This window comes from Budorcas taxicolor, chromosome 25 (assembly GCF_023091745.1).
Source record: "Budorcas taxicolor isolate Tak-1 chromosome 25, Takin1.1, whole genome shotgun sequence".
Taxonomy (NCBI): domain Eukaryota; kingdom Metazoa; phylum Chordata; class Mammalia; order Artiodactyla; family Bovidae; genus Budorcas; species Budorcas taxicolor.
This window is the reverse complement of record NC_068934.1, coordinates 6,364,905-6,382,485: the sequence shown is the minus strand read 5'-3', so window position 1 is coordinate 6,382,485 and position 17,581 is coordinate 6,364,905. Positions and strand designations below refer to the sequence as shown.

The 17,581-nt window shown below is 41.3% G+C and overlaps 1 protein-coding gene and 1 pseudogene across 1 annotated transcript; one reads left to right on the top strand and one right to left on the bottom strand.

Moving 5' to 3' along the window:
• The window catches only part of LOC128069082 (putative tripartite motif-containing protein 64B), a 65,433-nt pseudogene that overhangs the window by 33,371 nt on the left and 14,481 nt on the right, over nucleotides 1–17,581 (top strand).
• LOC128068933 (tripartite motif-containing protein 64-like) lies at nucleotides 574–5,775 on the bottom strand. Its single transcript, XM_052662208.1, has 6 exons — nucleotides 5,365–5,775; nucleotides 4,771–4,866; nucleotides 3,873–4,103; nucleotides 3,114–3,136; nucleotides 1,650–1,747; nucleotides 574–1,073 (listed from the first exon to the last, which is right to left on the bottom strand). The coding sequence occupies exons 1-6, from the start codon at nucleotides 5,773–5,775 to the stop codon at nucleotides 574–576; spliced, it is 1,359 nt and encodes a 452-aa protein (XP_052518168.1).

Genomic DNA, 17,581 nt, shown 5'->3' with positions numbered 1-17,581 from the left:
CAATATAGATGAACCTTGAAAGCATTAAGTGAAAGTAACCAGATATAAAAAGTCATAAATTGTGTGAACCCATTTAATTGAAGCTATATAATAGAAAAATTCATGAAAAATAAAACTGGATTAAGGGGCTAACAAGATGGGGGAAGGGATATGGGGAGTAAATATGTGCATTGATTTCTTTTTGGAGTGATGGATATGTTCTGAAATTAGACAGTTCTTGTTTCACAAATTTTGGTATATTACTAAAAAAACACTGAATTATGTACTTTAAATGGCGTAATTGTTATGGTATGTAACTTTTATGTTAATAGAACTATTATTTAAAAAAGAAAAGCAATTGATTATATTTTATGAAATATTCCATAATAAATTTTTATTAGAAGAAAATTTAATTAACAAACTTATACATTCAACATGGTCATGCCATTTTATACAAACATACAGTCACTATGCTTCATTAAATTATAGTTTGCTCAGAGATAGTCAGGGATTATTATCCTGTGGCCTCACATGAGTTTTTGCAGAATAATTACCTCAGAGGAGGTAAAAATAATGGTCACAGAATTTGACAAATCATGGAGACCTAAGACAAAGGAAAGGCTTCAGAGGGAAGGAAAAGGGGGAAGGAAGGAAACTGTATATGAGGGATCCTCTGCAAACATCATAGAAGCTCACAATTCCATTGTCATAATCCAGAAACATCCCAATCCTACCCAGAGGCCTTTTCACATACTGAATGTAGGGTGGGGCATTGGTGAAGAGACTATAATGATTGTTCACCTTCTTGGAAAACAGAACACATGCTTCTTCAGAATAAATACTGATATTAGTATCAGTTATCAAGATATCTTTGCAGATGCCCAGAATCCAGCTGGAGGAGTACGTCACGTCCAGCTCCCAGTAATGCCTCCCAGAGGTGAAGGGCCGAGCTCCCCAGGACATGACACTCTCCACAACCTGAGGCTGTCTGGATGCTCCGTGGTGCTCATCTCTGAACATCAAACTTGCATCATCACCATCCTCAGAAAGGCTCATGTGGTGAATGGTCATTGTCTGACTCAGAATGTTATCCACTGCAGAAAGAGCAGAAATCAGGTTAGCAAGTGGGATTTCCATGTCTCTGAGAGGCAGAAGGCAGAGGTTCCCTACCCACTGAGATTTTTTTTCATTTTCCCTCCTCCAAGGAAACCCAAAACAAAGACAGCAAAGTGAGTTCAGATTGCTCTTCTACAAAAAGGAAAAGTTACTACTATATATGGCAAGTAGAAACACCTTAAACCATATCAAAAAAGAAGACAGCTATATCATGAACTGTATGAAGTCTTGATTCAATCTCAGTCTCTTGATGATCACTCTGAAAACTGAATATTCTATTTCTTTATAACCATATGAGCAACGTGATTGCTCTTTTTTGGTCTATGTCAGATGTAACTAAATATATGTAAATGACTTTGCATTTTCATTAAACTATAGGTTGGAAAGTGCAGTCTTGATCTTTGCAATCCAAATATACAGGCAGAAAAGATGCAACAACTTGGGAGAGTCATATAATATCATTTCAGATAAAAATAAAAGAACATTAAAAGGAGGCTCCTTCCCAGGAAGCTCTAATGAAGTGTAGTCCTGATCACCATAGGGCTGACCCTCACCTCTGAAGTTGTTCAGTGTGTCTAGGATTCCAGTGACAGGCCAGCAAGTGAGCTCTGGGTTCACTGGCTGAGGCTTCTGCGTCTCTGCCAAGTCAGTCCTGTAACAAATGACATAGATACAAGTCAAGGCCAAAGGCTAATCACATGATCATTACAAAAAAAGCAGTTTTTAACCCAGGAAATTTTGTTAGAATTCTGTTTTCGGTTAATTGCATATACAATATATTCTACACAGTTTGGAATATAAAGAAATTACCAGATTTTTTTCCTAAATATAAATTATATCAAATTTCAACTTCCCCATCAGATATTATTCTTGTTTTCAACTCATTGAACCTCATTCCCTTCCTCTATTCCATATCAGCTAATGCAAAGATACTGGGCATTTTACAGACAGAAAATTTGGACTAAGCCTTTGAGACTTCAGTCAGTAAGTAGTCATCAAGGATACATTCACTGTCTACAAGGAAGAGAGCCAGACCTGTTTGCTCTTGTCAGCCCAGCAAGGGACTCCAATTCCAACCTGGTTATTTTGGTCCAAAAAGTCTACATTCTCAGTGGGGAGCAGAAAGTCACACCCTCTGAGGTTCTGCCTATAAGGGACCTTGCAATGATGGAACAAGCTGAGTCACTGCTACTCCTCAAAACAAAAGGACAGTTCTTTTCTTATTCTTAGGGAATTTGCCTCTTTCAGGGCTTTTTCACTTTCCAACTCTTTAGCATAGGTGCTTCCTCTGTGATATCTTAGAAAATCCCTTCACTAAGTTTAATGTGATGAGGTTGGAAAGAATGGGGTGAGTGGGTAAAATAAAGCCCGGAATGTCAGAATGTTTTCAGGTATATTGTATTTTAGCCAAATGAAAAGGAAACTTCTGAGGCCAAGGACTGAAATTCTTTTGAAATAAAATAGAAAACAGCCGAAAAGACAATATTGGTCATCTGTATATGAGGGTGCTGCACCTATGGATTTACACATGGATTCAATTTATAAATTCTCAGTTACTTGGTTATGTACTTGTTTATTTATACATTTATTTATTTCATGGGAGGTACTTCTTGGACCAACTATTTTAAATATATTTTAAATGCAGCTGTGTATATATGTCAACCTCGGATTCCCAGCCTATCCATTCACCCATCCTTACTCCTGGTTCTGAATGGAAAATATTCAGAAAAAAATTCCAGAAAGTAAAACTTGAAAATGCCACATACCAGGGAACTATTTACAATGCATTTAATTTACATTGCATGTGTTAGTTGTTATAAGTCATCTAGAGATGACAAAGTGTATGGCAATATGCTTTTAAGTTAACTGCAAATACTAAGGCATTTTGTATAAAGAATCCTGTATCCCGGAATTTAAATATTGAGGAGGACTTGAAAACAATCTCCCATGGTACCATGCATCTACTTCATCAAAAAGGTAACAACTTTTCCAGAAATGAAAATTTAGTGTATGCTCACATTTCCAATACATTTGCCAAGACCTGCAACGAAAAACAAAGATCATGTTAATCATGAGACTTCTGTCGTTTTGCATCTTCTTCTCTATTCTTTGTTCAATAAGATATTGTTTTTTAAATTATCTTCTAAGGAATACTCAGCAGGCATCCTAATAACATAGCCTAAGCTAAAACATGGGGGGCTTCCTCAGGGCACATTATGGAAGGAAGGAGGTCAGAAGGGTCTGCGTAATGATACAGCAGCATCTAGGATTCCAGTGTCACCCTCTGCCACTGCTCTTCTCAAGGACAGAGCTCACCATTTAACAAAGCAATAGCAAAAACAGGGCACCGTATTTAACTACAGAGTGAAATTGATGACTGGTTGTAACAACCTTGCCTAGAGAACAGGTGAAGCGTCGGTGTCTATGGAAAATTTGGGATAACGGGAAGTGACAAAGGTTTAGGGGAACACATACTGAGATTTACCTCCAGAAAGTTAACTTTCCACTGGTCACAGAATTTTGCTGATTTTAGATCATCTGTTTGGATAGTACTCCTGATCACACTGAAAAAATACAGTCCTTAGCTAAGACATGGACAAAAATCTTCCAAAAATTACCAGAATATGTTGAACTAGGGGATTGGACTAATACAATAAAGGGCATCAAGGAGCACCATCCCTCAGCTGAGAGTAAATTTTAGCAGGGAACATTCCAGTGTCACAGCAACTCGTCTAAAAGAGTATTTCTCTCTCTGAGGATGGGCCCTCCTTTCTCACCTGGAGCAGCTCCCCGTCCGGCTTGCAGCACATCCCAGTCAGCTCTCTGTACATGTCTTTCAGACTTGCTCTGTACTGAGTCATTCTGAACACACTGTCCTCGAGTTGCTCACAAATCTCCTTGGCTTCTCGCTCCAGGGCCTCCAGATGCAGTTGCTCCTCCTCCCGGAGTGATAGAGGTATCCTCCGATATTCAGCTGTAATCATCGCCTTCCTTAAGGCCACATAGTCCTGTGGGGATAGTGGACTCAAAGTATTGCTTATGCTCACATCCAAAAGAAAACTTCAAATATTATTTCCTTGATGTCATCAAGAATGTTCTTGACCAACTGTCGGCCTCAAGTATCCTCCTGTCCATGGTTTCTCTGAGTTCCTAGTCTCTGGCCCTGTTTGAATCAAGCCATCTGAGGGGTTTCCAAGCTCTCCCCTTAGAAGGATTCTTCAGGGTTCTTACTCTATCAATGATTTCCTCTTTAATTTGGATCATGTTTTTCTCTTATTCCTTGCCCTTATTTTTCTAAATATATTTAATGGGGTAAACTCCATTTTGTATAGTTTTAAAAGTTGCTCTCTTTTCCATCTAGGTACTTCTATACTCCTCTCCTCTACTCAGAGTAACAGTGCAGTGGTGTCTTATACTTCATTTCTGAGTTTTATTCAAATCCTCAAAATTTGGCCTAGGAACACTTCTCATGCCAAGGTTTTCCCGTGTACTAGTATTCCTTGAACTAGCTAGCATGTATTGGCCTGTTCCAATTGTGATTACTGATAGGTCATTTGAAACCATGCTTTTTCAAGGGAAGAGATCAATATTCTTTAATGGGAATGTAAATAGGCCTAAAAGCTGGAATTATATCATTATCTAAATAGAAATAAATAGGAGCGTTTTTATTCTTACCTTAAATGACCTAGTTTTTTTAGCTTCCTGGTTCAGAATAGTTTGCATTTCTTCTCTGATTTTCCATAAAGAGCCCATTCTCTTTAGAAGTTTCTCCTACAAAATACCCAGGGGATTTAGACACAGAAGATGACACTGTAAACTTCATCCCCTTATTCCTGAACAAAGGCGCTTGTTGGTTACACAGAAAACTTGAGCTAGAATACTGTGGTCATATTTTCCCACATTAATCTGAATCTAACACCAAGATGATAGTGACAAAAGTGCATGCTACAGAACTGGGGAAATGTTACATATCATGAAATCCAATCCCTAAGAAATTGAGACTCACATACTTCTATAGCTTGATTAGGAAAGCCTCAAGCTCCCATCAGAAGCCTGTGGCCCTGGTGCTGCCACCTGCCCCGGGATGCTGCATTTCCACACGTGTGGACAATTGGGCAACAACACTGAAAGGACACATTATATGTGAGGATCCACATTCAGAACTCCCACCTCCACCATCTCCACCCCCCATCACCATCACAGCATCCTGGTCTTCCTCTCTGACTTAGGAGCCTCTAGATCCCAAACTGCTCGAGAGGCATCACCTACCCGGGACTCCTCAGCAGCCCTGTGTATTGGACTGTGGCTGTGAGCTGCGTGCTCGGGGCGTTCAGAGCAGGGCCCACAGAGCAGGGTCTGGTCAGCCTCACAGAAGAGGCCTTTGGCTTCCTGGTGTGTCACACAGATCTGCTCCTCAGAGCTGTGGTCGTGGTCAGCTCTGGCCTGTCTGGCAAGGGAAGCCAGCCTCTTGAGGACAATATTGGTTTTGAAATCGGGCCTCTCTGATAGTCCCCTGCACTCAGGGCAGCTCTTTGGAATCCAGTCTTCCTCCCAGCAAAGGCTCAGACAAGGACGGCAGAAGCTGTGCCCACAGTCTATGGTGACGGGGTCCAGGAAGCAGTTCATGCAGATGGAGCAGGTGACTTCACTCTGGAAGGCTTCCAGTGTGTCTGAATCCATGTTTCTGAAAATTAAAGATAGAAATAGAAATGGTAAGAGATAAAGTCTTTCTTCTGCCTTGATCGGGGAAAACAAAGCCTTTGGCACAGTCCTGTCTTGAACTCTGTCTAATTTCCATATTTGCTAAACCCCAACACAAACCTACGTGCTTCGTCACTCAGTCGTGTCCAACTCTTTGTGACTGTATACTGTAGCCCACCAGGCTCTGTTCATGGGATTCTCAAGGCAAGAATACTGGAGTAGGTTGCTGTGCCTGCCTCCAGGGGATATTTGCTGCCATGGATTGAACCCATGCCTCTTAAGTGACCTGGATTGCCAGGTGGGTTCTTTACCATTATTGCACCTAGACTTCCTCAATGGCTCAGTGGGTAAAGAATCTGCCTACAATTTAGGAGAAATAGGAAATGTGGGTTGGAGGCCTGGGTTGGGAAGATCCCCTGGAGAAAGGAATGGCAACCAGTCCCAGTACTCTTGCCTGGGAATGCCCATGGACAGTGGGGCCTGATGGGCTACAGTCCGTGGGGTTGTGAAGAGTTGGACATGACTCAATGACTAAGCAGAAACACAGTACAAACCAGGAAATGGTGACTACAGATAGGTTGTATTCTTGCTATAATAAAAAGGATGAAATTAGATAAGAGAGTCACTTGCAACTATTTTTTGTTTGTTTGTTTATTAACCTGAGGATAAATATTAGGATGACTCCAGAGTAACTTTTGTCAGCTGATTGGTACAAAAGCATATGTAATCTCAATCTGTCTCTCTCTCTCCATTTTCCCCTACTTACAACCCACACTAACACACACACTTTGTCTCTTCGTTAATGTTCTCTATGCCTTCTGCCTTTGAAGTGACATATATGCTTTTCTAAAGCCAAATAAAGTTGTTTATGAATAATTTAAACTTAATATAATTAATGTTTTCTTTAACTTTGACATTCTGAAACTGTTAACTTGTCAGTGTTTACTTACAACTTAAATTAACAAAAACTATTCCTTTCAAGACAAAAAGAAAAAAAATAAATATGTCATTGCTAGTTCATATTTTGAACTGGTGAATGTTCCCACTATAACAGTAATCTGTAAAAAAGAGTCAATTTTTCACTAAAGAAAGTGAAAGTGAAGTCATTCCTTTGTGTTCAACTCCATGAAACCCCACGCAACCCCACGGACTGTAGCCTATCAGGCTCCTCTGTCCATGGATTTCCCAGGCAAGGATACCGGAGTGGGTTGCCATTTCCTTCTCCAGGAGATCTTCCCAGCCCAGAGATTGAACCCAGGTCTCCCGAATTGAAGGCAGACACTTTACTGTCTGAACCAATTTGACTATACATTGTTTACTAAAACCACAGAAATAAATTTGAATATACACAAGGATTTTCACTCTACATTGGAAATTCCAAATATCTGGTTAATGGAAGCAACATCAGATTTTTTGTTTTTTGATGTTTCCCTCTTTGCCCATTCCACTCCTTTGGAGTCCCTATTGGTTGATTGGATCTATTTTCAACACTTTTCATTTATGGACTGCAAAGTGATGTCTTTAAAATGGTAGCAAATGTGACCATTTCAAGAAGGTTTTCTGATTAATTTAACCATTTAACTCATTCATCTGTGTAAAGACTATGAAATGTATTCATTATGTTGAATATTTTAGGAGTACTATGTGTTTTATAAATACTTATGTATTTATAAATATGTGCATCAAATGAGGAGATAGCTGATGAACAGGGAGAAAGTATAAAGAAGCCATGTGTAGAGTGGGCTAGAAACCGACCAAGAATTCTTTATGAATAAAATCACTTTTATGCTAATGACACTGGGAATCATGATAGCATTAAAATAACAGAAGAACTAAATGGGCTTCCACAGTGGCTCCGTGATAAAAAATTAGCTTGCCATTAGATTAACTCCTTTTATATGGATTAACTCTTTTAATCTTCTAAATAATATTTACTAATTCTTTATTTTTACCCACATTTTAAAATGAAATTACTTGACGTCGTATGGATGAAAGACATTACTTTTTTTGCAAATCTCAGAGGGAACAAATACTTGATGCATTGCATACATACAGATATTACTCATAGGAAAAAACAATACATTTCTGTCCATAATCACCATTAAAGTTTCATTCCTAAGTGAACATAGCAGAATTTCATTGACTTTGATTAGAACTCACCACTGGGTACAGTTGATGAAATGTTCTACTCCTATTCTGTAAGTAACTCTGCACGATTCAGTTCAGCTTTAGGTGTTCACCTCTGCCTGGCAGAGACTTCCCAAAGTCTCCACAATGCAGCCAACTCCAGTCCCGACAGCTCTGGACTCCAGAGAAAAGTGAGTGTGGATCTTCAAGAGAAGCTTTATGTAGTCTTTGAAGACCACGCCTATTCTTCCAAGTGATAGTGTTATCAGCCCTGTGAAAAGGTATAGGTGCACATGATTAGATTTTACCAGAGTTGAAAACACTTTCAGATGCCAATGATTGAAGTCCTTGGAAACCTGCTTAATCCAAGTGTCACAATCCAATCTCTGCTAAAAAGTCACATTTTGAATTTATAGTTGTAATCCAGGAAGTTGCTGTTTGGACAATAAATAAACTCCCCAGATGTGAATATCTCCATTTAATGAACTGCATCATAGTCCTAATTTCAGATGACCAGTATATCTATTACTTTGGGCAAGAATCCCTTAGAAGAAATGGAGTAGCTCTCATGGTCAACAAGAATCTGAAATGCAGTTCAGTTCAGTGGCTCAGTCATGTCTAACTCTTTGTTAGTCCACCCCATGGACGGCAGCATGCCATTCTTCCTGTCCATCACCACCTCTTGGAACTTGCTCAAACTCATGTCCGTCGAGTCAATGATGCCATCCAAACAGCTCATCTTCTGTCCTCCCCTTCTCTTCTTGTCTTCAATCTTTTCCAGCATCAGAGTCTTTTCCAATGAGTCATTTCTTTGCATCAGGGAGCCAAGTATTGGAGTTTCAGTTTCAGTGTCAGTCCTTCCAATGTATATTCAGGACTGATTTCCTTTAGGATGGACAGGTTGGACTCCTTGCAGTCCAAAGGGCTCTCAAGAATCCTCTGCAACACCATCGTTCAAAAGCATCAATTCTTTGGCACTCATCTTTCTTTATGGTCCAAGTCTCACATCCATACATGACTACTGGAAAATCCATAGCTTTGACTAGACAGATCTTTGATGGCAAAGTAATATCTCTGCTTTTTAATATGCTGTCTAGGTTAGCCATAACTTTTCTTCCAAGGAGCAAGTGTTTTTTAATTTAATGGTTGCAGTCACCAACTGCAGTGATTTTGGAGCCCTGCAAAATAAAGTCTTTCAGTGTTTCATTATTCCCCCATCTATCTGCCATTAAGTGACGGGACTAGATGCCATGATCTTAGTTTTTTTGCATGTTGAGTTTTAAGCCAGCTTTTTCACTCTCCTATTTCACTTTCATCAAGAGGCTCTTAATTTCCTTTAGTACTTGTGTGCGATCACAAAAATGACAATATTATTTCAGTTTTTTTTCCAAGGCAAACAATTCAACACTGCAGAAATCCAAGTCTGTGCTCCAACCACTGATGTGAAAGAAACTGAAGCTGACCAATTCTATGAAGACTTACAGCATCTTCTAGAACTGACATTAAAAGAAAGATGTCTTTTTAATCATAAGATATTGGATTGCAAACGTATGAAGTCAAAAGAAACCTGCACTATCAGTCAAGTTTGGCCTTGCAGTATGAAATGAAGCAGGGCAAAGGCTAACAGAGTCTTGTCAAGAGACTAAACTGGTCATAGCAAACACCCTTGCCAAAGACTCAAGAGATGACTCTATGCATGGACATCACCATGCATAGAGTGCATTTTGATCAATACCACAATCAGATTGATTATTATTATTTTTTTTTTGCAACCAAAGGTGGAGAATCTCTATACAGCAGTCAGTAAAAATAAGACCTGGAGTTGACTGTGGCTCAGATCATGAGTTCTTATTGCAAAATTCAGGCTTAAATTGAAGAAAGTAGGGAAAACCTCTAGGACCTTCAGGTGTGAGCTACATCAAATCCCTTATGATCATACACTGAAAGTCATGAGTAGACTCAATGTATTAGATTTGACAGACGGAATGCCTGAAGAACCATGGGGGAAAGTTAGTAACATAGTACAGGAGGCTGTGGCCAAAACCATCCCAAAGGAAAAGTAAATTGAAGAAAGCAAAGTGGTTGTCTGAGGAGGTTTAACAAATAGCTGAGGAAAGAAGAAAAAACAAAGCAAGGGTGAAAAGGAAAGATATGTTCAACTGAACACAGAGTTCCAGACACTAGCCAGGAGAAATAAGACGTCCTTCTTAAATGAACAATGCCAAAAATAGAGGTAAGCAATGGAATGGAAAGACTTGCAATCTCTTCAAAAAATTGGAGATATCAAGGACTGTTTCATGCAAGGGTAGGTATGATAAACACAAACATTAAGGACTGAACAGAAGCAGAAGGGATTAAGAAGACATGACAAGAATACACAGAAGAACTATACAAGAAGGTTCTTAATGACCTGGATAGCCACGATGGTGTGGTCACTAACCTAGAGCCAAAGATCCTGGAATATGAAGTAAAGTTGGTTTTAGAAAGTATCACAACAAACTAGTGGAGGTGACGGAATTCCAGCTGAGCTATTTAATTCCTAAAAGACAGTGCCATTAAACTGTTGCACTCCATATTTCATCAAATTTGGAAAGCTCAGTAGAGGCCATAGGACTGGGAAAGGTCACTTTTCATTCCAATGAAGGGCAATGGTAAAGAAGGTTCAAACTATCCTATAATTGCCCTCATTTTACATGCTAGCAAGTTTATGCTCAAAATCCTTCATGCTAGACTTCAGCAGTACATGGACCAAGGACTCCCAGAGGTACAAGCTAGATTTCAAAGAGGCAGAGGAACCCGATATCCAATTGCCAACATTTGCTGGATCATGGAGAAAGCAAAGGAATTCTAGAAAAACATCCACTTGTGCTTCACTGACTACACTAAAGCTTTGAGTGTGTGGATCACAACAAATCATGGACAATTCTTAATGAGCCTGGAGTACGAGACCACCTTACTTGTCTCCTGAAACACCTGCTATGCGAATCAAGAAGGAAGAGTTAGAACCAGACATGGAACAGCAGACTAGTTCCACATTGGGAAAGGAGTACAGTTATTTAACTTGTATGCAGTAAATGTGTGTGCATGCTCAGTCACTTCAGTCATGTCTAACTCTTTACCACCCTCTGGACTGAAGTCCACCAGGCTCTTCCATCCATTGGATTCTCTGCCCGCCATAGGTGTGACGGAGGTCCCAGGAGTCTGTGACTCCCCGTTGCTCTGTGAGTGATCTCGTCCCTCAGGACTCCTGCAGTGAACTGCGGAGGGGAAGATATGATTGACTGGATGTAGAGAAGTTTCCTTTAGCAACACTGTCAAGCTTCTGAAGTCTTTCTTCCTTCTGTCTGAAGTGAGGAGTTGGCCCTTCCTTATCTTTGGAACGGAGATGGGCATGTGCACAGTAACAGTTCTATATGTATTTTTGTACTTTTAGCTGGCAATGAGATTTTCTTATCTCAATCATTAGAAATTAAAAATTTAATACTCCTTGATCTGCATTAGCTTTTCCTTAAAACTAGCCTCCTATGACTCAGTGGCACTAATTTTCTTGGCCACGTTTAAATATCTCTGGTTTCTGTTCCAACCCATTCCTTATGCTCCTGGTTGTAACAGAATCATGCTTTTTGCCATACATTTGATTTATTTGTACTATGCTATGCATTTGTCCATGATCTGGGTAAGTATCTTAGTGCAGAGATTACTAAACTATTTGGGAATTCATGTACCATTTGGGACTGCTTTTATAATTTTAGTTTATTTTAAAATGTGTTTAAAGCTAGCACCATCTCATTAAACTTTTCTAAATATCCTTGGCTAGCTTCATTTTTGGTTCTCATGCAAAATTAGTATCACACAAGTTCATGAGTGCATGCTGAGTCATGTCTGAGTCTTTGCGACCCCATGGACTACAGCTTGTCTGGCTCTTCTGTCCATGGGATTTTCCAGGTAGGAGTACAGTAGGTTGCCATTTCCTCCTCCAAGGGATCTTCCCAGTCCAGGGATCAAAACTGAGGTATCCTGCATAGGCAGGCAGTTTCTTTACCACATGAAGTTGTGTTAATATATATGGAAAGAGTAGAGTTTTGAGGGTTCATCTTACTCTTTGATGCCTTAGTGAAATACTTTATTCTTTATAAATATACAGGTCGGCACCTACTATATAGCACATGGAACTCTGCTTAATTGTTATGTGGCTGACTGAATGGGAGGGAGGTTTGGAGGAGAATGGATGCATATATATGCATGGCTGAGTCCTTTTGCTTTTCACCTGAAACTATCACAGCGTTTTTATTTTTTCTAAAGGTTTATTTTATTTTGGCTTCATTGCTGTGAACCTGCTTTCTCTAGTTGCAATGAATGGGGGCTACTCTTTGTTGTGGTGCTTGGGCTTCTCACTACAGTGACTCCTCTTATTTCAGCGCACAGGCTCTGGAGTGCTGGCTCAGTAGTTGTGGCACATGAGCTTAGTTGCTCCGAGGCATGTGGGATATTCCCAGAGCAGGAATGGAACCCTGTCCCCTGCTTGGCAGGGGTATGCTTAACCACCAGACCATCAAGGAACCATTGTACATTGTTTACTACATTGTACATTTACTCCAAAATTGTAAATTAGTTGTTCAGTTCAGATTAGTTGTTCAGTCATGTCTGACTCTTTGCGACCCCATTAACCCCAACACGCCAGGCCTCCCTGTCCATACCAACTCCCGGAGTCCACTCAAACCCATGTCCATTGAGTCGGTGATGCCATCCAACCATCTCATCCTCTGTTGTCCCCTTCTCCTGCCCTCGAACTTCCCCAGCACCAGGGTCTTTTCAAATGAGTGAGTTCTTTGCATCAGGTGGCCAGAGTATTGGAGTTTCAGTTTCAACATCAGTCCATCCAACGAACACCCAGGACTGATCTCCCTTAGGATGGACTGGTACTACAGTACAAAATAAAAAGCTTCTTTTAAAAAAAATATAAATACTAAATGAATATAGGCTTAAATTCTGAATTTTCTAATGGAAGAAGATGGCATTGGTTAAAATAATAAATCTATATTTATTGCCTCACCTATCCATTCAGGAACTGGGAATAAAACTCCAGTAGTTTAAGATCTAATTTAAGATTAGATTTAGTGTTTGTAAAGTGACTGGCTTACAGTTCATTCATACCCACAAAATGTTAAGTGGATTTCTTTTCTCCTGGCAAATCTAAACATATCTTTTGATTGCAAAAACTTGGAGGGAGGGGTGTTCAGGATGGGGAACACGTGTATACCTGTGGCGGATTCATGTTGATGCTACGGCAAAACCAATACAATATTGTAAAGTAATTAACCTCCAATTAAAATAAATAAATTTATATTAAAAAAAAAAACCTCATGGAGAAGAGTGCGAGGCACTGCTCACACTGCCAGACAGCTTTGTCCTTTTGCCCTAGAAATAGAACTGAATCCAAGGATCTAGCAACTCAGCCCCAGAGATATTTCTGCCTCTTTGGCTGCGAGACCCAGCTGCTCCATGTCATTAGACCCTGCTTCTCAGAACCTGCCCAGCTTGCACTTCTGACCCCTTCACTGTGGAAGGACAGGTGCGGGGCAGCAGCAGGAGGAAAGCAGGGGTCAGGGGCTCACCTCTCAGGCTTCTCGGTCTCCCTTTCCTTGTCTGCAGCTTCTCTCTCAGTGAAGGGCAGGAGTTCTTGAACTCTCAGTCCTGGAGCCCTTCCTAGTTCTTCTGCCTCCTCTCTCCAGGAGTGGAGCTCCCCGGTTCCCCTGGGGGTGCAGGCCTGGAGATCAGGGGCATAGACTCAATGTAAAGAGCAGCCCCGGGACCCCTGCAGCCCCCTGCCCCCTCCTGCACATCCTCTAGGGAAGACTCTGGGCTGAGCAGAGCCTCACCCCTGCTTTACCAGATGTGCCAGGTACACGAACCAGGCTGGGGCCTCAGGGAAAATCTCCCTCTCTGGACAAAACCATATTGGGCTGTCAGAGATTCAGTGTCCATGGAGGCAGGGACAAGAACACAGAGTCCGGTGTCAGCCCCTCAAAGGTCTGTAGGGTCCCTTCCTGCCCTCAAAGAAGGTCCCAGTGGGCAGCGACCCCTTGAGTCCAGGGCCGAGTCTACGGAGGACCTGCACCACTGTGGGCAGATTGGCCTTGGGCGGACAGGAGATCACCTCCCTCCTGGGTCCAGTCCCTTCAGAAGCTGCCAGGATTCCTTGGTACCACAGGGTTTTCTCCACCCTGGGGAATTTTGTGAGCTCCTGGAGAACCACGATTTTTAATCCCTAAACTTCCTCCTGGTCCCTGGGCCTTGGCTACTCCTGGGGATTTTCTAGAGCTAATGGAGCAGAAGCCTTTTCCTCAGACCTCCTTGAGATCCAGTCCTTGGGGAAAGGGAAGTCTCTCCTGCCACCAGGCCCTGGAAGCAGGTGTCTGAGACCCTGCGGCTGAAAGAGCTGTGTCCCCAGTCCTCTGGCTCCTCTTACTTGTTACCGTGTTCTGTCCAGGGGGCTTCAGAAAAGTGAGCCTCTCCATGCTTTGCTCCAGGAGAGGTGATGTTCCTCATTACCACTGAGCCTAGAGCTGGAATTGTCAGAACCAGGGTCTCTCAGGTACCTGGCTGGGGGACCAGGAACGGTGCCTACCTTCCTGTTGAACTTGATCTTCACCTGCCCGGGACCTACATGACGCTGAACATTGAGTCATTCAATGTCTTTCCATAGATGGACTTAAACATGTAGCTACATATTTTCCGAAGAAAATAGAAAGGTAAATGAAACAAAATGTTTTGTATTTTAAAATATAACAAATAAACACTGTGATTTATATTTATATACCCAGTGATATATTTTTGTTCGTTATTTCTTTCTTTAAACAACAACCCTCACACTGGATGCAGAATTAACTCGTGTTAGCAACCAAATGTCAATTTTCTCATAGGTAAATTCAAAGCCATCTTGAGGGAGTTAAATTTTTATGCCAAGTAAAAGCTAAAGTGTTAACATTCATTCTGAATCTAGAAAAAATGGTTAACTTTACCAGCTGAGCCACAAGGGAAGCCCGAGAATACTGGAGTGGGAATCCTATCCCTTCTCCATCCAGTCTTCCTGACCCAGGAATTGAACCGAAGTCTCTTGCACTGCAGGTGGGTTCTTTACCAACTGAGCTATGTGAGAAGCCCAGCTTTATTCTACAAGACCTAAATAATAACAATAGAACACTACAGATTACCATCCTTCTTAGTTGATAGTTTACATAGTATCTGCAAATGCTGCTGACAGCCATGCTGACTCCAGTAATCCTCCCAGCAGCTTTTCAATAAATCCCACGTACTCTGACTTCCGGTTTGGGCTGTGGGGTCCTTAGATACCAGACAAATGGCAGATGACAAGGCTGAGAGTTCCGACTACTAGATAGTCACAAGAATTTTCCATGGCTCCCTTGGCCTAAGAAGCATAAACTCTGCAGAAATTTTGGACCACATTGTTCCATGATTCTGGTGCAACCAGGAGAAGAATCCACAAGTGTGATCTGTGTGTGTGTGCATGTGTATGTGTATTTGTGTGTGTGTGTGTGTGTGTGTGTGTGTGTGTATCTGGTGAGACCAGGAATACTGGGAAAGACTGATTGGAATCACTGCCCTCCCTTTCCCACCCACCACACCCAGGGCTCTGACTCCTTTGCTAAAGCTGCTCCCAGTATTTCCCCCACATTCCAGTTGATATTCTACCTAATTTCTGGCTATGCCTCACTGTGCAAGCCTGCTGAACCTCTGGTCCTGTAATTCCATTCTCCATGCCCACTCCCTGCACTCCTGATTCAAGGAATGGGATAGGACACAGGATCAGAGGGGTCTGAGACCACTCTAGCCAGGGAAGGACCATCACCCTCTGTAACTGCACTGTACTGTGCTGCTTATCAAAATCTTATATTCACAAAAATAAGCCAGCAATAACATCCTAAAGTATTTCACATAGAATTTCTCAAGAAAATGATATAGAGAAAAAGATTGATTTAGTAGCATTAGTTTTATTTATTTAATTTCATTGTTCCTTGTTTTATTCCTCAAAGTCTGTGTCCAGTTTAAAAATAAGGCCTGACGTAGAAACTGGATGACTAAGCTGAGTATAAGGGGACACTTGGCAACACTGGAGAAAGTGAAACTTTTACCTTCAGTATCAAGGAACACACCAATCCTGCCCAGAAGTTTCTCTGTGTAAGGAGAAAACATGTGAAGGATGGTTCAAAGAATATGAAGAATGCCATCCTTGACACTGTAAGAAACTGAATGTCTGTGTGCCACACCTGGACCTCAGTCCCAGGAACCCACTACATTCTGCACCCAGTGATGTTTTCTAGACAGCTTTCCCCTTGGTCGCTCCCACAGCAAACTAGTTAGACCTTTCAGATTCAAAGATGCATCTTGATGGTCATGTCTACACCTTCAACTTCTCACATTGTCAAACAGCCTGTGATTGGAGTTGGTGAGTTTGTTATTTTGGGAAACTTAGCACTGTGAAAACAAGAGAAGAATCCAGTAAAACTCAGTTTCGAAGTGGCAGTTGTCTTTGACATAATAGAGTGACTCCATGTAGAATTTTCCTAGATTAAAAAAAACAAACAGTAAAAGCCAAAAAACAGACAAAGACTTCCTGGACAGTTCTGACTGGAAAAAATATCAGATTCAGGCACTACCAGCATATCTGCTGAAGAAATGATATCTAACCCCACTAGACAATTCCTAAAAACTCTGGGATTATAAAGGGGAAGGGGGATCATGGCTACTTCTCTCTGGTTACTTTTCAGGCCACAAGGAAGTTCATGACCTGTGCATCGCTGGAAGTCCTTAGTAACATGAGTTACCTCCACTGCGTCTTTGGGTTGGGGGAGAAAGTGACTATTCTTAGACCGATATAACTGGTGATCACATTGTCAGGATTATTATGAGATGGTAGTTGGAAAAATTTACCCTGAAAAGTAAAACTTAAATGCACCTCCTTAGAAGAGATTCCCTTGTAGTGATTTTCTGCCTTTCACTCCCTGTCACGGAGGAGGTCTGGTTTTCCCCTCTTCCAGTTGTCCTCCAGGTCTGGCTCTACATAGTTTTCCTTCAGTCACCAACTTGTATTATTTACTTGTTCATAAAAATTGCTATGCATATTTAGTTATTTTTATTCGCATATCAATTGTACTGTTCATTGGAACAAATTTAATTACTGAGAAATGTTTAGGGGAAATCTTTTTAAATGTGAAGAACCTTATCCAAGTTACTGTTTGTTGTGCTAAGTCGATCAGTTGTGTCCCACTCTTTGAGACCCCATGGGACTGTAGCCTGCCAGGCTCCTCTATCCATGTGGATTCTCCAGGCAAGAATAGTGGAGTGGGTTGCCATGCTCTCCTCCAGGGAATCTTCCCAACCCAGGAATCGAACCCAGGTCTCCAGAACTGCAGGCAGATTCTTTACCATTTGAGCTACCAGGGAAGCGCATCAGAGTGACTGAACTGAACTGAACACAGTGGTTAAGATTGCCAATGCAAAACCATGTTCGAAGGACAGGGATGTGTGGTTCCACCAATGGACTACATTATCTTGGAAATGGTTGAGTCTGTCCCTCAGTCCAGTGATGGCTCTTGGATTGAATTCTGGGTTCATAGACTGGTATATGGAGAGCAGC

Coding starts and splice junctions, on each gene's coding strand:
- LOC128068933 (XM_052662208.1), bottom strand. CDS start 5,775: ATGGATTCAGACACACTGGAAGCCTTCCAGAGTGAAGTCACCTGCTCC. Junction 4,104..4,770: donor AAAAAACTAGGTCATTTAAG/GTAAGAATAAAA, acceptor CTATCCCCACAG/GACTATGTGGCCTTAAGGAA. Junction 3,137..3,872: donor CGGACGGGGAGCTGCTCCAG/GTGAGAAAGGAG, acceptor TTTTCGTTGCAG/GTCTTGGCAAATGTATTGGA.